Genomic DNA, 19,748 nt, shown 5'->3' with positions numbered 1-19,748 from the left:
AGAACGGGCTGTCGAGGAAGGAGGGAAGGATGGTGAGGAGGGGAAGGAAGGAACAGAAGTCAGGCACAAGACGGGAGGAGAAAAAGAGAATCAATAAAAGAGACCACGAACAAAAGAGAAAAAAAAAGTCAAAAATGGTAGCTTGCCCCGTAGCCGCTAACAGTTATGCAACGCCGCATGTACCCCGGGTAACTGGGCAATCGACCAATATTTAATTGCTTTGCTTTCATATGATCAATACCGCCATCGGTCGCTCCTGCCTTTGCGACAGCCTGGCACCGTAATAAGCAAGCACGGCAGACTAGTCCGGGACGGCTGTCGCTGTCTAGCAATTCCTTTCGACGGAGAGAACGGTGGGCCAGTCTGTCGAGGTGGAGGCGGCCAGTCATGGAAACGTGACGGCCATAGACTTGTGTCATTGCAGTTCCAGTTCATGACGATTTTTTTGGGGTGCAGTTTGCGACGGCGGCAAGACGGCTCATCGGCCATCGGCCATTCAAAAGACGTACGCCGATTGCGTGATCGCTCTAGCGTGGTTGGCGCAAATCGTCCCCCAGCACCGATTTAGGGTTTTTTTTGATATCTATAGAAAAGCTGGACCAACCGTGCAAAGTGCCGCATTTGGGCAAGAGCTCCCGGCATTGGTCTTCGACGGCTCTGGCAGAACTGGCAGGAGGTAAACATGTTGACGGTGCCGCACGGAGCACGAACGAGGAAGGAATAAGCTTCATTCCAGCGGAGCAAAGGAAATGTCAATTTAAGCTTCCGTCGCCGGTCCTTTCTCAACTTTACAGATGCTCGTGTCGGGATCGCACCTTTTTCAACTTCAAGACCCAAGGTGCCGCCAAGCGCATCGTAGCCACAGGCGGACAAATGGAAAGTGGCCAATGAGCGTTCTCGCAAATCACTGACATACGACATATGTCCCCGTCACTTTATGACAAGCTGTCTGAAGACGCTCGTCCGATTCTTCAGTGCTTTGCAGTACACTAATTACAGGCTTTAAATCCCGAACAGCGAATGCCGTAGTCGGAGTATCGTCGCGTAGTCCCCGCGTGTTTCGCAGTGACAATCCAAGGCCGTCCTCGACATGCGAAAGACAGAAGCACGCAAGAACGATCGTACGGTGGGAATGTAATTCTCGTCCAAGTGGCGCCGGAATGCATGGCCGGAAACGGTGAGACTTCATGTTGACAGCAACGCGCTGAGACCCTGTGTAGTGAGCCACTGTGCAGTTGGCAAAATTGCGCTGAAGTTTGGCAAAATGCACATCTTAGCGAACACACAAAGTGACTTACACCATCAGGACAGTTCCCATAGACGTCTCCTCAAAACTTTTATCGTATAACTCAGCACCATCTAGACACGCCGTGCTATGCTGATGGTACAGTTGGTAATAAACATGAGGCTGCCTCGTGGCATTTCGTCCGAACCTCGCGCGCCACATATCAGATGAATTTGACGTTTTAGCAGCCTGCTTTGAATCCAACACTTATGTGGATATGTACTCGTTTAGTTATTTTAAAGGATATATAGATATATAGATAGATCTACGATAAAAATGACTTGATCAATTGATATATACCCATCCTTTCCCTGCCTGCAAATGTTGACGCACGTGAAATGAAGTTGTTTGATGTGGGTCCGACTGTCATTCTTTTTAATGACGAGTCATGGATGGAGTGCTCCGACTGCCGCCGCCGACGTAACACAAGCTAGGGGTGAGTAGGGTGTGACACTCCGCACTTTGAGCCCCGAGGCATGTCGAACGCATGTCCATAGGTATCTTTACCAGCTCATGTTAGCTCAGCTTTGTTCATGAGAGCCACAATCAATAACAGTACACTTCCACTTGTAAGACGACAGTCTGCAACGTGAAACAAAGTAGTCTTTATATGGAATATGACCCAACGCTATATACATCCGTTAAACGGGATTTGTGTATGCCCATCAAAATTATATACACCGTGGTAGTGAAAATGCTGCAGGCCGTCTAGATAATAAAAAAGATCAAACGCCGTCGCTGTGTACAATTGCTGACCGTAGCCCTACCCAATAGCAAGAAGAGCAATGTGCAAAAGAAATGTAAGTAAATGCGTGAAGGGCAGAGCCCGTTCTGCGGGCCCATCCTCCGTGACGCGACGTAGATTAGTCGCATCGGGGAAAGCGACATACAAACGAGGTACGTTCCATGTCGGCCCCGCGTTGATCGCGTCACATCTCATCATGACCCGACAAGCAGTGTCTATACCGCCGTGGCCGACGACCGGAAGCGGGAGTTGACGTCACGCGTCCAATCGTCGTCTTTTTGCCGTCCGAGCCAGAAGTTGCGGCCCACCCCCACCAGAGCCCGGCCAAGCTTCCCCTTCCAGCCTTCGCCGGCGGGTGAGCCCTCCGCAAACGGATTCGTGCTACTGGGACTGGACGGGAGCGGCGCCTGTGGGCGCAGCCGCGGGAATGTCGATGGCTTGTTGCGCCGACGGTGGCGACGGCCACGTGTAGACCGTGAGCCTGGCTTGAGCCCCGCCTCCTCCTCGTCAATGTCATTGTTGCGCTCGCTCTTTCCCTCTCCCCCGTTGTGGTATTTGGACTCTTCGACGCCGCTGTATTCTTCGCTGTCGTCGAGAGCGCCGTCGGCGGCCGCGGCCGATTCGGCAACATGGTCGCCGTACCGCTGGAGAGCCTGCCGGGTGTGTGCAACGACGACGAAGCTGAAATAAAAGCGCACCACGGTCACGAGAATAATGAGCGCTAAGCTCGCTGTCGTTTCGTGCGCACCCATCCACCCGCCGCCGCCCGCGGTCGGAACCGCGCTTGGGCTGGCCTCAATAGCCGTGGCCCTCGTACTTGACCCTGTTGCCGTCCCCATTGCATCGTCACGCAGGATCAAAATCGACGCTGCCGTCGCTGTTGATGCCACCGTTGATGTTGCCGATGCTGTGGCTGAAACTATCGCGTCGGAGGTCGCCGATGCCGTCTCCATCGTCGCCGGGACGGACGTGCTCACTGCTGATGCAACAGCTGCTGCGGACGAAGTTGCCGCCGCCGCCACCGCCGCCGAGCTCGATGCAAAGTACCATCGGAGGGCAAATGTCGCCGTGTACGCCGCATTGATGAGGGTATCGATTGTGTAGGCCCAAGCGAGGACCAGGTTTGGCAACGGCGTTTCGCGGCGGATATGCGGGATGCAGATTGCGAGAAGAACAAGGATTGCGACATTGTACAAGTATGCTGAAAGCTGGATGAAGGACAACGAGTAACCCGTCAGGATGGCCAGCAGGCCGTATGCGCCGGTGAGCTTGTTGAAGAAGAGCGTGGCCGAGATGATCTCAGTGCCCATCTGGATGGGAATAAAGCCAAGAAAGGTCTATTCATCAGAGTGTCGTTAGCAAGCGGCGCGGTCCACAAGGTGCGGGTGGTATATCTGCCTCCGGGTTTCCAACGGGGATTTTCTACATTGCAAAATGTCCGGCGCCAAACCTTACCCTTGGCCTGGCCAATTTTGGCCGTAGGCTGCGCAGTGCGTACAGCAGTCTCATGGTCGTTTCTCGTCGCGTCACCGTGTACCTGGAAAAAGAACGAGACGCCGGCAATCCGTCATGGGCGATTGTGTCGTGAGACTTCGTCCGCGCGGTCCGAAGCGTCTTGGAGAACGTCAGTCTTTGCGGCGGAAAAATGGATACCCTTAGTAACAGCAAACTTGAAAAAGGGGTTCAGAAAGGACCCAGGTACCAGTACCTAATTACACACACTATAAGTACCAAATTGGTGTACCCATACCGTTATTAAACTAAGAAGTAAGCTGACTCATCGACCCAGATTTTACGAACTTGCAGCCGCGCTCAAGCATCAGGAAAGCGCGACCAAAAGAGTAGCAACAGCTAGAATTGACCTGTGGATGAATGCTCGTCCTCTAAACAGAAGGAACATTGAACAGCGTATTGTCCTCGCAAATGTTTTGATCTTGTATTTTTTGAGATATCTCTCTTGCCTCGTCCAGCAATGAAACCAAGAGCCGCCAGCCTCAAATTGTCGACCTTTAACACTGTTTCACATCACTCTGCGGCATTATCAAGACCCCTCATCGCAGAGACTCTAAGCTGTTGTTCCACCGGGTGAGTTGTGACTTTTTTGTCTAGTCTCCGACGCTCGTTAAAAGAAAATGGGAAAATATTGCAGTCGTGCTTTTATAATGCAGGTTATTTCATTTTGTTGCAATTGCAATTGATTTTCATCTTTTGGGATTGAAAAACGGCAAAAAAAAATATCGCATATGTATTTAATATTTGATTTAACAAAATTTTAGCGCGTCAAAACACACCACCAGAACTTTGGTGTCGTCATTCCGTCCTTTGCAACGACTCCGAACCCCTCCACGCCACCTCCCCCGTTACGGCAACCTCCAGTCTGCAGCCACCATGAGTTCTCAGGCCGATCTCATAGAGAGCTCCAAGAAGGCGGCCGCCTACCTGGCCGTCAAGGAGCACCTCGAGCCCAGCTTCCGCCACATCGGCATTGGCTCCGGCTCGACCGTAGTCTACATCGTCGAGGCCATTGCCGCACTCGGTGCTGACGCCACCCGTGACATGATCTTCTACCCGACGGGCGACCAGTCTCGGGCCCTGATCGAGGACGCCAACTTGCGCCTCGCTTCCATCTCGCAGCTCCCGCTCAACAGCCGCCTGGATGTTTGTTTCGACGGTGCCGACGAGGTCGACGAGAACCTCAACCTGATCAAGGGTGGCGGCGCCTGCCTGTTCCAGGAGAAGATTGTGGCCACGGCCTCCAAGAAGTTCATCTGCGTAGCAGGTATGTATGATGGTACAGTATTTCCGTGGAGCGAAGACCCCAGTTAACACGACCAGACTACCGCAAACTGTCGCCGCGCCTGGGTACGACCTGGAAACAGGGCATCCCCATTGAGGTCCTGCCGCTGGCTGCAAAGCGCGTGCTGAGCGAGCTTGTTCTCATCGGTGCACAGCTGCCCGTCATCCGCCAGGGTGTCCCGCGCAAGGCAGGCCCCGTTGTGACGGACAACAGCATGTGGCTGATCGATGCACCGTTCCAGCCCCTGCAGCTGTCCAGGGACCCCAACGAGACCCGTGCTGACGGTGAGGGTGGTGTCTGGACGGTCGACGGCCTGGCCGATCGCCTGATCAAGATCCCCGGCATTGTCGAGACTGGCCTCTTCGCGGGCTTCAACGGCTTGGAAACCAAGGCCGTTTCTGGCGGTGCGCAGAAGCCGATCGCGGCGTACTTTGGCATGGCGGATGGCAGTGTGCAAGTGCGCAAGGCATAAATGCTGCTTCCTGTATGATGCATCGCGCGAAAATGAATTTTTGGGTGTGAGTTATGCCGGATTAGACGTCAAGAGAGCGAACAGAGACATAGTCTACCTGGAGCATTGAGAGGTAGGCCCATATTGGTTATATTAGAAAACAAGGCAAACACACCGGCTTTGATTACAACTAGAGAAAACGAATAAATTGATACAAGAAACGAATAAACAAAAGGAAACGGTAGTGACAATGCCGTATCTCAACAAAAAAAAATGCTATTAAGTGGGAAACGAAAGAAGACTGCGACGTCTGATGTATAGTTATAGAGAAAGCACACGGCATTTCACCGCCCTTGGTCGGTGTTTGTCATGCTACTTATACAATGTTTAATTTATGCATGACCTCTGCCGGAACTGATGGATTTGGTGGGAATAGTTTTGTTTTCTTTACTTTGTGCGATTGGGGTTGAAAAAGTGCGGTAGTTCAACCCTGCCCTCAAGTGCTATGTATATGCGATGCAACAACAGTTGACCCGGCACGCTTTGATTTGGCTCAGCATGCGCAGCCGTCTTGGTTGGTAGGGGTAGTCGTTGTCCGAACATCGATCACTGGATGAGTGGTTAGCCAAAACGGTTGCTTCGAGACAACAAGTAGCAGCCAGACAAGGGAACAAGTCACTTACTCTGACTAGACGCCTGCGCGGCAGCATCCGTGCCTTCCATGCCAGGCAGGGCCTGTGCTATTCTCCGGAAGAGCTGTTTGACGTTGTGCCCCAGTTTGGCACTTGTCTCAACAAACATGAGGTTGTTTCTCTTGGCCTCCTCTTCGCCCTGTTGCGTGGTGACCTCACGCTTGTCGTTCAGATCCGTCTTGTTGCCCACGAGCACAATGATAACGTCATTGCCGCGCTCGGCCCGGACATCGTCGATCCACTTCCGCGTATTTTGGAATGATTTTGCGTCTGTAGACGAGCGGTCAGCACCCTCTAGCTGTTTGGTAACTGTTTCCGGGGAATGCGCATGCGTGACTTACTCGAGATGTCGTAAACAACCACTGCCACACTCGAGTCGCGGATGTACGAGGGGATCAGACTCCGGAAACGCTCCTGGCCTGCCGTATCCCATAATTGTAACCGCACCGTCCGGTCCTCCAGATACATTGTCTGCGCCGCCCGAGTTAGCCCATGATACCATATTATCCGCCGGATGCCGATTCCAGTGCCGGGACGCCACAACACCGCCGATTGCTTGCCTTTGACAGAAAATCGATGCCGATCGTCGCTTGGTACATGTTGTCGAACGAGTCGTACATGAACCGGGTGATCAGAGATGTCTTGCCGACTGCATATAAATCCCGGGTTAGCCTTTGTCCTGGGTCTTTTCTATCACCGCAGACATTTGGTAGCAGCCTAACAAAGGCACCCTTTTGAAAATTGCAGCGGCGAGCACGGTGTACATACCACTCTGTTCGCCCAAGAACACCAGCCTGGTGCGCGACAAAAAGAAGAAAGTCAGTATACTGTCCTCATTCTGCTCAAGAAACGCTTGCCACGGCTTCCATACTTGAACTTCTTCAGCGGGTTGTTGTAGGACGCGCCCACAGCGGCTTGCGCCATGACTGCAGTTGTGAGGGGGGTTGTGCGAAGGAACGAGAGGAAGAGTAGGTCGAGTGCGAGACGTCGTTCTGCAGTGCCGAGTGAGGTCCCGGGGCAGCAGAAATTGGTGACAACGTTAAGACGGGGTAAACAGCAGCACAAGTTTTGGTGGCACAATGGCGCCCCTTTTGGTCGACGTCGACTGTGGAGAAGGCTAGGCAGATGCGGAAAGGGAGGTCAGGAGTCCCCAGAAAAGAAGGAGCAGGGAGAGAAAACGGACGGACGAGATCGAAGGAAGGAGCCAGTCGGATCGTCAATCGTAAAGCGTAAAGTAGTACTGGCAGCCCGTCGAAGAACAGGAAGGAGGAAAAAAAGGTCGAAAGAGGCAACCGCTTTTGTGGCGCTGTCGACGAAAGTTTATTCCAACATGCGCGAGCAGGGGGGGAAAGGCGAGTCTGGATTGGGCTTGGGCTTGACACAGAAACTCGGGGCCTCGATTTGGCCACTGAGCCAGTGAGCCAGTGAAGACGCGCCAGGGATGCCGAACTGGCCGTTAATTCCTCAGCGACGACAATCACGTGGCGATAAATCGTCTGAACTTCTTATCGAGCTAGCAAAAGGCTCAAAAATTCTAGAAGCCCCACCCGGCAGAAAAAAAAGACGGGCAGTCGCAGAGATAGACGCAGAAACACCAAGCAAACTCAGCAGCGGCGAAGACAGGATTTCAACGCCCTTTTTTTAAGCAATCCCATCCAATTTTGACGACGAGCGGCATAGTTTGCAATTGCGATTACCGAGGGGACTCTCACATCACCGCGATGCCGGTCATACAACCCAAGGCTGGCTCATACTCGGCGCCGCAGCAACACAAGCAGCCGTCGAGAAAGGGCAGAAAGGCATGGAGAAAAAACGTGGACGTCTCGGAGGTGGAGCGGGGACTGGAAGAGCGTAACGAAGAGATTATTAAGGGGTAAGGACAAACACAAAAGCAGGACTCTCCGTTTGTATACTCCCGTCGTGCTGACACTATGTTCTCCCATCGCAGTGGCTTGGTGAAGGAGACAGAATCGGCCGACCTCTTCCAAATAGAAGAGACGGGAGACCTCGAGGTCGCCAAGAAGCTTTCCAAGAAGACAAAGACGCTCAAAGTCGACGAGATTCTCGCACAGCGGTCGGCCGTCCCAGCCGTGTCGGGTCGGAAGCGGGCAGGAGACAACGGCAACAAAACGACGGACGGTGTCCTGACCGCCAAGCGCCAGCGCAAAGACTACGTGCCCCAGAAAGAGTTGGCCCACCTTAAGAAGGTCGCCGACGGACACCACGCCGAAACAGTTACGATTCAGGATGCGACGTACGATCTGTGGGGCGCAGCACCGACCTCGAAGGCCGTCGCAGCCACCTCCCTGCCGGCCGACAAGGACGACAAGTACACTTTCATCCCCCGCGTTCCCGGTGCCAAGGTCCCCGCCACAATGAAGCACGCACCCATATCGCTGGCGGCCAATGGCAAGGCGGTCCCGGCCATCGCGAAGCCCAAAGGCGACATGAGCTACAACCCTGCATTTGAGGACTACGAGAACCGATTGACGCTCGAGGGCAACAAGGCCGTCGAGGCTGAGAAGAAGCGCCTGGCGGACGAGGAGGCCGAGCGCGTCCGCATGGAGGGCGTGGCACGGTCGGCGGCCGAGGCTGACGAGGCTGCGGCGCGCGAGGCGCTCTCTCAGTGGGACGAGGACTCCGCCTGGGAGGGCTTCCAGAGCGGTGCTGAGACGGACAACGACGGCACAGGCAGCGCCAAGCGGCCGAAGCGCAAGACGCCGGCACAGCGCAATCGTGCGAACCGCCGCAAGGAGGCCGAGGCCAAGAAGCGGCACGACGCCATGACCCTGCGGAAGCAGGAGCAGGCCAAGAACATTGAGAAGCTGCTCGCCGAGGACAAGTTCAAGCGCGAGCAGGCTCTTGCCCTGGCGGCGGCAGCAGGCTCATCCGACGACGAGAGCGACGAGGAGGGCGGCGACGACAATGCGCTGCGGCGGCGGCAGCTGGGCAAGTTCCACCTGCCCGAGAAGGACCTGGAGATCATGCTGCCGGATGAGCTGCCCGACTCACTACGTCTGCTGAAGCCCGAGGGCAATCTGCTCAAGGACCGGTACCGCAGCTTGCTGGTGCGCGGCAAGGTGGAGGCGCGCCGCAAGCGGCCGTTCAAGAAGCAGGCCAAGGCCAAGATCACGGAGAAGTGGGCTCACAAAGACTTCCATCTATTTTAAGACGACAATGTGTGTAACGGGAGTCTGTGCTTTTCGACAACATTTGTCAGATCCTTACAGACCCATTTCGGATCTCTCCCCGCGTTTTCACAGCTTTTCAAACCATTTCTAGACCTTTTTTTGTGCGGCATATACTGTTATTCTGCTGCCTATTTATTTTCAATGGCGTTATGGGGAAGTGGGTTTCTTGGGTCGCAGTGTTCTATTTTTGACTTTAAGCTTTAGCCCCTGTCGTCTATTGTCCCTTTCAAAGCTATCAAGCCCTTCCGCACTTGGCGCATGCTGCATCTTTATCAAAAGCAATTGTTATTTTTGTACAACTCGTCGAGTCCGTCGCTTGTCTGGCCTGTCAAGTTGCTGCGAATTGTTCTGCCTGGCGTCGGATGTCGTGCGGCTGTTCCTGCGGCTGCTTTGACCGCCACTGAAACATTGCCTGCCTAGCGCTAGCAGCCCGCCGGCTGCTCCATACGCAAAGTATTCCTTCTCCGTATCTGCCCGCCGCGATCGCTGTTCGTCCGTAGATCTAGGAACAGGTTGTAAAAATAGCATGCGGGCCGTTGAGGCAAGAACCACCCATGCAGCCACCCCGGCTCCGTATTCTCGTCTACTTTGGAATCGGGCGTTGTTCGTCGTGATGATGCCTGTTTTGCCGCACGTGATGTAACTTCCTTATTCGGCGGGCTTTGAATCATCTTGTTCGCGCTTTCCGTGCGCGCTCTACAACGCTGCAACTCCGTCTCACCTTCCGTTTCGTGTTCGCAACTGGCGATCTGCTGCCTATCTCGATGGCGAAGCATTTTGGTCCCGTCCTTTCGTTTGTTTTTTCCTATGCTGCTTTGGTTGCTCACTCTTTTCTCCATCCGCATCATATCACAGTAACCTGCCCCTCGGCACACGGGCCCTCGTGCACTGCGTGCTGATAGTCTATGGCCGCTACGACGGTCGCCTGTCTCCAAAACAGAGGGCCCACTATTCCGGAATCTCGGCGCAACTCTGTCGATCCGGCCATATCACATCGGATTTGGAGGCAATATGGCCGGTTGCTTAATTCGTACAAGTGTTGGCAACTCGTTGCCGCAGGTTGACGACCCATGTGCTCACCAGCTACTACACGCGCGTCTAAGGCGTTGCCCAACATCTCCACTAGACTTCAACGTTCCTTTTAAGCGTCGCTGCAGCCGCCCTCGTCGGAACATTATTTGACTTCAAAGCCCTTGAGCTCTCTCCCACCGCAACGCCGGCACATCTTTTTATCGTCTAGCACCCGCATTGGCATGTGCAAGCACATATACGGAGATATACGAATTTACGCGCCCTCTACACCACCTACTGTTGCCCTATTGACGCCCAAAGGCACCCCCTCTTTGGCAGTCCTTGACGCTCCTCCACGCCACTGGAAGGTGTCAAATACGTTCCGTTTCCGCTTAGCGCAGCCTGCTTTGTGGAAATTCGCCGTGCTTCGGCGTCTCGTTGCAGCAAAGCACGCTCCCAGCTCCGGATCCTTTTGCGTGACCGCTGCTTCCTTTGTTGCTCGCAGTGTGCATCATGGCCGGCACTCCTCGAGAAGGTGCTGCCGCTACGCCCCCTCCACCAGACGCGGATGGACGGCAGCGGACCACGACGCTCCGGCGCTCTTGCGAAGCATGCAGGGCGGTCAAGGCCCGTTGCGTTGTTGAACCGCCCAATGGAACCCCTGGCCAGACACGGTACTGCAAAAGGTAATGCTTCATACGGCCCCCCATTTTTGACACGTCCCTTTCCTTCCAGCCCAGATCGTCCCCGTGTATATTTACGAGATTGTACGAGATCGACATACTACTACCAACGAACAACTAACGGGACGCTGTGCTGGGGACAGGTGTTTGAGCCACGGCATTGAGTGCCACTTTGAAAATGCTCTGGCGCGTCCTAAAAAGCTCAAGTACACGGCGTAAGTTTTCTACTTCCCTCTAATGCGCTCTTGATTTTGCCGCTTATCGATGTCCATTGCCACTGACACGTAGAACTACTACCAGTCGCACTCGAGTTAAGGATGTCGAGGAAAAGCTGGACGGCCTCATTGCGCTGATCTCGTCCAGGAGAGAAGGTTCGTCCAGCGCTGTCGTGCCAGCATCTGCTGTGGCATCTTTGTCGGGGTCGGCTGTCGCAGGCCCGTCTGAACAGACACCTGCTGCGACCTCCACGCTGAGCAGCAGTTACTTTTACTCGCAGCCGCTGAATAACCTGCCTCCCATCTCCTACCCTGCGCCCATCGGATTCGATCTCAACTTTGACGAAATGCCGTACCTCGATAGCTCTGGCGCGCCCATTGCAATGCACTCCAGCCACTCTCTGACTGCCTCGTACGGTGATGTCATTGACCGAGGCCTAGTCCAGGAGGAGCTCGCCTCTGTCCTCCTGGACGAATTCACAACGTACTCGGAAAAGCAGTTTCCCTTTGTGGCAATGCCGTCGTACGCTTCCCTGAGTTACATGCGCCGAGACCGGCCTTACGTTCTTCTCGCCGTCCTCACGGTAACGGCTGACACGTCTCTCCAGGCGCGACTAGCCCTTGAGTACCGCAAGGCACTTTCCCAGGCAATGCTCGTCGAATCCCGCAACAGCCTTGACCTGCTCCAGAGCGTGCTTATTTTCTGCATTTGGTAAGGACTGTTGCCGGACAACTATAAGACATGGAACCTGCTGCTCAGATAACTAACAGTTTCGCTAGGCATCATCATTATTTTCGGCCCTACAGCAGCCAGTTGTACCAGCTGTCGCAGATCGCCGTGACGATGGCGGTGGAGATCAACCTTCCGAGCTCAATGTCGCCCACGCTCAACAGCCTTATGGCGCCTCACCACCAGGCGTTGGATCAGCGGCCCAGGAGCAGCCGCACCCCGACAGAGCAAATGGCCAATGAGATTGAGCGCGCACGTACCTTCCTCGGCACGTACTGTGTTTCGGCGAGCATTGCGACGGCGCACCGCAAGCCGACGCACTTCAAGTACGACCGACGGATGGACCAGGCCGTCCAGTTCCTCACCAATGCGCGCGAGATTCCGTCCGACACCCATCTTCTGCCCTACCACGTCCAAATACGGAAACTCTCTGAAGATGTGGACCGGGTCTTTGGCAGCCTGGACCAAGGGGGTATCACTTTGGACGCGAGATACATTGAAGCTATGGTCAAGGATTTCGAGCGCCAGTACGATGCACTGCGGAACTCCATGACAACGCAATCCTGGGACAATGGTACGTTTTGGTTGTGACCGGGTCAGAGTATGTCAGTCGCTAACAAAATAAATAATAAAAACAGCTGCTTTGAAGTGCGCTATGATGTACCTTCCTGTCGTCATATACGAGGTCGCCCTACGCATCCCACCGGAACATCAAGCTCTTCTTGAAGTGACACCCAACGCACAATGTTGCAACTGGTGTTGCTCATCGATACGCCTGGAAATTCTCATGAAGTGTGTCGCCGCTGCACAGGCTTACATCCGCAGCTACCTGGATTTGTCCGAGGACGACTCGCGCCACGTCACCATTGTCGAAGTCAGCCGTCACGTCGACGCCGTCCTCATTCTCACGCGTGCTGGTCTCGGGTTTGACACCAAAAATTTCCAGCAGGGCGTCATGGCTATAGGCCGCGCTGACCTTCTCAAAGCGGCCGATGTAGCACGGTACCTCGAGGCATCAAAGCGCAAGATGGCGTCGCTTGTGACTATGACCGATGCCATGACCAGCGGCAGCGGCTCGTCCGGTACGGGCCAAGTGGAGAAGCAGGACCTCTTCTGGCAGATGAAGCACATTTTCCAACTCAGCCTCGACTGGTACAACAAGCACGTCAACAGCGAGACGGGCACGCCCCAGCAAATTAGCCAGGTCGAGGCCCACGAGAACGCCAAGCTGGACGTGTCACCCATTTTCTGGATCAGCGAGGGAACGACCATGGTGCGCGAGAAGTGTGCGACCGGTGTGGACAAGGCAATGGAGGGTATTCCGCACTTTGCCGCGAACAGTGTCCACAGCATGATCCAGGCGCTCAGTTCGTGCGTGGAAAACGCGCCGGAGACACCAACCGCTATTGGGACCGAGCAGCCGGGTGCTGCCGGCGCCATCGGCTCCATGACTGGTCCACCCGTGTCCGCTGCTTTGCACCCCAATGCCGTTCCTGGCCATTCTTTGTCTCCCGACCCCATGAACATCTCTACGTCGGCCAGCAGTAGTGGATATGTGCCGCCCCTTGATCCAAGACTGGCTGGTAGCGTGGCTGCGACCAACGAAGCCATTCCGCCGTGGTCCGCCGACCAGTCGGCGGAGCTGTTTTCCAACATCCCGCAATCGTCTACAAACTCGCCTTGGTTTACTCTTTAAAGCGTCTACCGGATTTTTTTTCTTTTTGCTTCTTCGATTTTGTTAAATTTTGTGTTTTGCTTTCACTGGTTAGCTTATATGGAAATTTTTGGTTACTTTTGGTTTTATTGATTTCGGGACTTTCCCACGTCATTCGCTATATACCACCGGGATTTAGTTTTGGTACGTGTTTGGATTTATAGATGATTGTTTTTTTCTCATTTTATGACTTCGTTTTCCTCTTTCTTTGTCTCTATACGGCAGTGCATGGAAACTGCAAGGCCGGAGTAAAGAGAAAAAATTGTCAAAGCCAGCTTTGGGATCATCCGTTGCCAGCTCTGAATTAAAAGAAGATGTATTCTACTCTAGCTCAGGAGAGTGCACAAAAAGTGCAGGAAATCACCAGAATCAAACGAAAATCGTAGCAAACAGGACACATACTCATGGCGAAAAAAATAGACAAAATCCCAAGATTGAACGCCAGCAAAAAGGTAGAAAAGACCCCATTGAAGAACTTTAGGTGAAGCTGATCAGATCTATTGCCAACAAAGTTAGTAGATATTTCCACGCAAAACATAGATATATGCAAGTCAAGGAAGGATGGTCCTTACCTCTGCCAAAGAGGCCACGCTTAAACCAGTCCATCATCAGCAGAATGCGCGTCCGCATGCTGACGCTCTGCGCAAAGTACACACTGCGCCATGCGTAAACAGCCCAGAGGCCGCCAGAGACGTTGTAGTTGCCCAGCTCAAACACAGCCGAGTTGCCCAGGTACGCCAGACTGCCCAGGTGGTGGTACTCAAAAGCCTTGTATACGGTAGCATCCAGATCGCCGTCTTGGATGTCGTTGACGTGCAGACCAGGCGACGCCCGCACCGCCTTGTTCAGTTTGCGCGCGAGGTACTGGCCCTGCTGGTGTGCGCGCTGGGCCGTCGCCGGCAGACTGGTCAGCTTGCTGTCGATCTGCTTCAGCAGCTCGCGCAGCTCGCCAAAGTCGAGGGTGCCCGAATGGTCCTTGTCAAACTCAGAGAACAGCTTGTCGAGGCGACGGAGGTGGACCACGGCCTGCGGAAACTTCTTCTTGACGTCGGCCGCAATGTTGCGCCAGTCGGCAAAGTGGATCTCGAGAGTCTCAGGGTCCTTGCCGTGCTTCCAGGCCAGGTTGCGGACAAAGCTGATGATATGGTCGGCCACGTTGTTCTGGACCGTGCTGCAGTCACCAATTGCATACACGTCACCAAGGGGGGTGCCGTTTAGACGCAGGTGCGTGTCAGTCTCGAGGGCGTGGCGGTTCGTCTGCGAGGCACCCAACTTGGCAGCCAGGCGCTGACAGAATTCGGTCTGGGACAGTCCGGTCGACCACAGGCAAAGGCCCATGGGTAGCTCCTTTTTGATGATCTCGCCATTGTCCGTCTTCTGGCTGAAGATGATGCGATCCGGGCGCACCTCGTTGACGCGGGAGTTGGTCAGGACATCGACCTGGTCGCGCAGGAAGCGCTCCTCCGCGTACTTGGAAACGGTCTCATCGTATGTGTTCAGAATGTGGCTGCGGCTCTGCACGAGGTGGACAGAGATCTCGTTCCGGAGCAGAAGCGGGTAGTTCTTGATCAGATCCTCGTTGAGCATGTCGTAGAGTTCGGCAGCAAACTCAACACCGGTAGGACCACCGCCGCTGACGACAAAGGACAGCAGGCGCCGGCGCTCCTCATCGGGTGTGGTCGGCAGGCAGGCAATTTCGAGATTCTGGACAACCTTGTTCCGGATCTTGCGAGCGTCGTCGATATCCTTGAGGAAGAAGCAGTTCTCGAGGCCCTTGACACCGTGCGGGTTGGTAACGGAGCCAACAGCGATCACAAGCTTATCGTAGGGCACGTAGAAACGGGTTTCGTTGCCCTTCTGGTCCGCCTGGGACACTTCGACCAGCTTGTACGAGAACTCCACGTCCTCGGCGCGGGCCCGCAAAAAGTGGCCATTCACGCGCCTGAGGATGCGACGGATCGATTCGACCAGAGACTTGAGCTCAAGCGTACCAACAGTGGCAGACGGAAGCATGGGCGTAAAGAGAAAGTAGTTTGTAGGCGAGATGACCGTCACATGGTAGTCGTCCGGGTTGAGCTCCTTGAGCATGGCCACGCTGCCCCAGCCACCACCAAGAATCACTAGCTTGGGCTTGTCCTTGGTCTTGAGGCGTTCTTCGCAGTCGGAGTCATCGATCTGCACCTCGTATAGGGGCAAGTTCTTTGGACCGCCGCGGCGCGGGTTGAGGGCAAGCTGGGGAACGGCAATGTCCTCGAGATCGGCGCCCTCCTTGTAGGTCGTTGCATCATAGAGGAAGAAACCCACGACGCCCAAGGTGATGAAAACGAACGAGCCACCGATCCATGCGAGGGCTAACTGCGTAAAGCTCTTGAACGTGTGGCCGCCCAGCTTGGCGGCAGGAGCCGCACTGGTAGCTGCTGCGGGATTGGCGTCCTTCGTAGGCTTTTCAGGCTTCGTCGAAGCATTCCGAATCGCGGCGATCGTGCTGGAGCTGGTTATCGACGTAGCGGCTCCAGGGCGCCGAGAGAAGAAGAATTGCGCCGGCAGCGGCTGGCGAGCTGCGGCGTTGACGAGGCTCGCACCATTCTTGGGCGGGGCAACCGGCGCACGCCGTGAGGTTCGTAGGGAAAAGGCGCGGGACGTGGCACCACTATGCAAGGCCGAGAGCTTCGCGACCGACGAGGAGGTGGGGATGATGGCGGAGGACGAAGTCAGAGAGCTGCAAAGGGCTACCGGTCTCGCGAGGCTGTGTCGCAGGACCACGCTGCCCCGCGAAACAAGAGGAGCGCCGGTCATGACCAAGACGGGAGATGGACAGAGCACAGCGCTCTGCGACTTGTCTAGATTGCGGCCACGGCAGTTTGTGTGAGGCGAAACGAGAGCTACTTTCCTTGGTCTGCCGCAAACGATGTAAGAGGCTGGCAGAAACTGGAAACAACGGCAGAATGATGTCACCGTTGAAAAAGCGCGCGACGCACGATCTTGATGAAGGCCGCTATCGTGAGCGGGATAGGCTCGAGTCGCTAGTGGGAAGCCGAGTGCGATGCGAGTGACGAAGCCAATGCCCTCAGAAGCATGCCGTGAGAAAGGAACGCCGGGGATCGTGAGAATAACGAGAGACGACAAAAAAGGAGAGGTGGGAAGAGGAAAATAAACGTAGAGGGGAGAGGCTATTGAGCGGCAACGAAGTGACAAATATGTAGGGCAGGAACAATCAACAGCACAGCAGGAGCGACGGAACTAGGAGCGGTGGCACTACGGCGAGTTCCTTGGTCTAAGAAGGCACGACCGGGCCGGTGACGGAAGCTCCAGTGGAGAGCCAACTGAAAATATTCGCTGTAATACGTCTTGCCTCACTGTACGATAGGTTACTACCCACTCGGTAAGCCGTCTTTGCCTCCGGCGCACCCTTCGCGCTTTCCCAGTCGCCGTTGCGCGAACGCGGTGGCGCTCTTGCCCCATTCGGGGTGAATTTTGTGCCTCTGTCAGCAAACCGACTCCCTGGGAGTGGGGCAAATATACGGGACTGGCAGCACTGGAGCGCTGAGCAAGGTGATTAGGTCATATTTTCAATCAACAGTGGGGTTGGCATGGCTGAGGAGGGGCCGACTGGACTATGGCAGCTGGGGCTTGAAGCGGGACAGTGAACGTCATCAGCCTGGTAGTTGAGAAGTCTCGACAAGGATGCTAAACTACAATGAAGAAAGGCGCGTCCGGCGATGGGCTACAATGCGGTATTATTTGCATGTGCTGGGGCGGAGCCATGCACAGTTACGTCTGATCGCAAACCTCGTCTTCAGTTTTGCATGCATCGCCGATTGTGCTTCCAGCGCTTCTGGTGCTGACTCGTCTGCGTGATGCTTGCTGCAGGAGAGCAATGGCATTCTTCAGAGCTGCCAATGCGATTGGCTTTGTTGAACTGGACACTGACACTGTCGGCCAGTCCAGCCAACACCTGGAGTTGGCTCCGAGCCCGTGAGGCGGTGCTGCTTTAAATGAAGCGACCTTGTCTCTTTGTGTCGAAGAGAATGTATCGGGAGTGAATGCGGTTTATATCCAAGTCGCATAAATAACTAGGCGAAGCTTATCCTCAGTGTAGAAGCCGGCGGCAAACGGCGTCTTGAATCCAGCGGGACAGCCTCACTGTTCTTGCCGTTTAGTGGCGATAACTGGAAAGATAGCGTGGCTCACGCCTTCTTCACCAATGAGACCAACAACACGCCATAAAACACCCACAACAGCCTCTGAGGTCGTCGGACATGGCATGTAGTCCATTTTCTGCAAGGCGAGCCTTGTCCGGACAGACATTTTGAGACGCTGCACCCGAGCGCGCTCATGGCACTTGCCTGTGACTTATATCCCTTGCCAACGCTGCGGTTAGCAAAGCACGACATCGAGATCCGGCGTTACGTAACCTCCACATCAACCAGCACTTGGACTTGAAACTTGGCAAATATTGGAGATCTCCCAAGTCCTCTCGTCACAACTTTCATCAGCCTCGACTTGCCATCTGTCTACGATCGCGTCCATGGTGGTCATTCCCCTTCAGCCTAGCGCCATGCGGCCTGCCAGGACCTCGGTATCGGATAGGGGGTCTTTGGACCCCGGTACCAAGCCGCTTATCAACCTCCTCCGTGGATGGCCAGCACCATCTGTGCTGCCGGTTGCCCAGTTGAAGGCAGCCACAGCTGATGTCCTGGCCGACTCAGACATGGCCGTCAGCAGCCTGCAGTACGGCCCCGACGCGGGCTTTCAGCCGCTGCGCGCGCTGCTGGCCAGATACTTGAGCCGGTTTTTCTCGGCGTACGGCGTGCCCAACGACCCTGGCCGCATTTGCATTACCGGCGGCGCAAGCCAAAACGCGGCGTGCATCTTGCAGTCGTTTACGGACCCGGCCTACACGGCCTGTATCTGGGTGTCGGCGCCGTGCTACTTCTTGATGTGTCCCATCTTTGAAGATTCGGGTTTCGCAGGCCGGTTGCGTGCCGTGCCCGAAGACGACAAAGGTACCGATGTAGAGGCGCTGGAGCGCGGATTCCAAGAGTTTGGACCTCGCCCGCCTGTGTCGGATTCTTACAAGCCCAACCTGGCACCAGACCGCAAGGCCTACCGCCATGTGGTATACGTAGTGCCGACATCGTCCAACCCGTCTGGCAGCAGCATGACGGTCGCACGGCGCGAGCAGCTGGTGCGTCTGGCGCGCAAATACGATGCTCTGCTGATTGCCGACGACGTCTACGATTTCTTGCAGTGGGATGTGCCGCATGCAGACGCCGTCCTGGCCAACAAGCAGGGGTCGGTCGCACTGCCGTCGCCGCTGCCGCGCCTTGTCGACGTTGACCGCATGCTGCCGCGTGCCGAGGACGACGAGAACGACGGCAGAGACGTTCAAGACCGGCGCTTCGGCAACGCCATCTCCAACGCCTCTTTCAGCAAGATCGTGGCACCAGGCATGCGCACGGGCTGGGTTGAGGCGACGCCGGCGTTTTCGTACGGCCTAGCACAGACAGGCAGTACCAAGAGCGGCGGTGCACCCAGCCAGTTTAGTGCCGCTACGATTGCTGTGCTGATGCACACGGGCGAGCTGGACCGACATCTTCGGGAGGTAGCACGGCCCGCACTGCAGTGGCGACACCGCCTGCTGGCACAGGCTGTCCAGGAACACTTGGGCGAGTTCCTGGACATCAAGTGCGGCGCATTGCCTACGGGACCGTCGTCGACGATGGCGACGTTTGGCGGCTACTTTTTGTGGCTCAAGTTGCGCCGGACGGACATCAGCGCGGCCGCCATCTCGAAGCGGGCACTCGCTGACGAAAACCTCGTCATTGCAGAGGGGCCACTCTTTGAGGTCAAGGGCGACGAAGAAAGCGCGCAATTCGACGACCATATCCGCCTATGTTTCGCGTGGGAGGACGAGGCGAAGATTGTGGAGGGCGTGAAACGGCTGGCACATGTGCTGCGCAACTGGGACCAGCCGCGAGCAAAGGCATCGAATTCGATCGACGCAGGTGCATTTAAATGATTTGGACAGACATGTATATGCATATACGGCAAAACAGGCACAAATATTTGGAACCACTTGACGTACTGAGTAAAACCGGGTATCGCTTTTTTATTGTACAAACCAAAAATACTACCAGGAGCCTTATCCAAAACACAAACCCGCTAAAATACCAACATAAAGTAGCACAAAAGAAACCGCGTAGAAGGGAAGTCCTACAAGCGAAAACAGAA

At 55.1% G+C, this 19,748-nt stretch overlaps 8 protein-coding genes across 8 annotated transcripts; 4 read left to right on the top strand and 4 right to left on the bottom strand.

The window, feature by feature from the left end:
* Positions 1-2,245: 2,245 nt before the first annotated feature.
* On the bottom strand, positions 2,246-3,340 carry SPBR_02977 (uncharacterized protein; the record flags this gene model as incomplete). The annotated part of the gene is made up of 1 exon (XM_040761280.1): positions 2,246-3,340. One exon carries the CDS (start codon positions 3,338-3,340, stop codon positions 2,246-2,248), a length of 1,095 nt encoding a protein of 364 aa, XP_040620285.1.
* Positions 3,341-4,418: 1,078 nt separating this feature from the next.
* SPBR_03126 (ribose 5-phosphate isomerase A) lies at positions 4,419-5,299 on the top strand (the record flags this gene model as incomplete). Its single annotated transcript, XM_040761429.1, has 2 exons — positions 4,419-4,809; positions 4,866-5,299. 2 exons carry the CDS (start codon positions 4,419-4,421, stop codon positions 5,297-5,299), a joined length of 825 nt encoding a protein of 274 aa, XP_040620284.1.
* A 654-nt stretch (positions 5,300-5,953) lies between these two features.
* On the bottom strand, positions 5,954-6,438 carry SPBR_03313 (Rab family, other; the record flags this gene model as incomplete). Its single annotated transcript, XM_040761616.1, has 2 exons — positions 5,954-6,240; positions 6,312-6,438. The coding sequence occupies 2 exons, from the start codon at positions 6,436-6,438 to the stop codon at positions 5,954-5,956; spliced, it is 414 nt and encodes a 137-aa protein (XP_040620283.1).
* Positions 6,439-6,473: 35 nt separating this feature from the next.
* SPBR_03338 (uncharacterized protein) lies at positions 6,474-6,894 on the bottom strand (the record flags this gene model as incomplete). The annotated part of the gene is made up of 2 exons (XM_040761640.1): positions 6,474-6,619; positions 6,822-6,894. The coding sequence occupies 2 exons, from the start codon at positions 6,892-6,894 to the stop codon at positions 6,474-6,476; spliced, it is 219 nt and encodes a 72-aa protein (XP_040620282.1).
* Positions 6,895-7,691: 797 nt separating this feature from the next.
* Positions 7,692-9,140, top strand: SPBR_02782 (nucleolar protein 53; the record flags this gene model as incomplete). The annotated part of the gene is made up of 2 exons (XM_040761085.1): positions 7,692-7,843; positions 7,919-9,140. 2 exons carry the CDS (start codon positions 7,692-7,694, stop codon positions 9,138-9,140), a joined length of 1,374 nt encoding a protein of 457 aa, XP_040620281.1.
* A 1,545-nt stretch (positions 9,141-10,685) lies between these two features.
* SPBR_02314 (c6 zinc finger domain containing protein) lies at positions 10,686-13,496 on the top strand (the record flags this gene model as incomplete). Its single annotated transcript, XM_040760617.1, has 5 exons — positions 10,686-10,858; positions 10,999-11,070; positions 11,144-11,782; positions 11,851-12,374; positions 12,439-13,496. The coding sequence occupies 5 exons, from the start codon at positions 10,686-10,688 to the stop codon at positions 13,494-13,496; spliced, it is 2,466 nt and encodes an 821-aa protein (XP_040620280.1).
* Positions 13,497-13,991: 495 nt separating this feature from the next.
* Positions 13,992-16,310, bottom strand: SPBR_02422 (NADH dehydrogenase; the record flags this gene model as incomplete). Its single annotated transcript, XM_040760725.1, has 2 exons — positions 13,992-14,011; positions 14,087-16,310. 2 exons carry the CDS (start codon positions 16,308-16,310, stop codon positions 13,992-13,994), a joined length of 2,244 nt encoding a protein of 747 aa, XP_040620279.1.
* A 1,732-nt stretch (positions 16,311-18,042) lies between these two features.
* SPBR_02758 (aminotransferase) lies at positions 18,043-19,536 on the top strand (the record flags this gene model as incomplete). The annotated part of the gene is made up of 1 exon (XM_040761061.1): positions 18,043-19,536. One exon carries the CDS (start codon positions 18,043-18,045, stop codon positions 19,534-19,536), a length of 1,494 nt encoding a protein of 497 aa, XP_040620278.1.
* Between the last annotated feature and the right edge of the window lie 212 nt (positions 19,537-19,748).

The sequence above is a fragment of the Sporothrix brasiliensis genome (genome assembly GCF_000820605.1).
Source record: "Sporothrix brasiliensis 5110 chromosome Unknown Cont17, whole genome shotgun sequence".
Taxonomy (NCBI): domain Eukaryota; kingdom Fungi; phylum Ascomycota; class Sordariomycetes; order Ophiostomatales; family Ophiostomataceae; genus Sporothrix; species Sporothrix brasiliensis.
The sequence above is the reverse complement of the archived record's forward strand: the minus strand, read 5'-3'. Positions and strand labels throughout refer to the sequence as shown.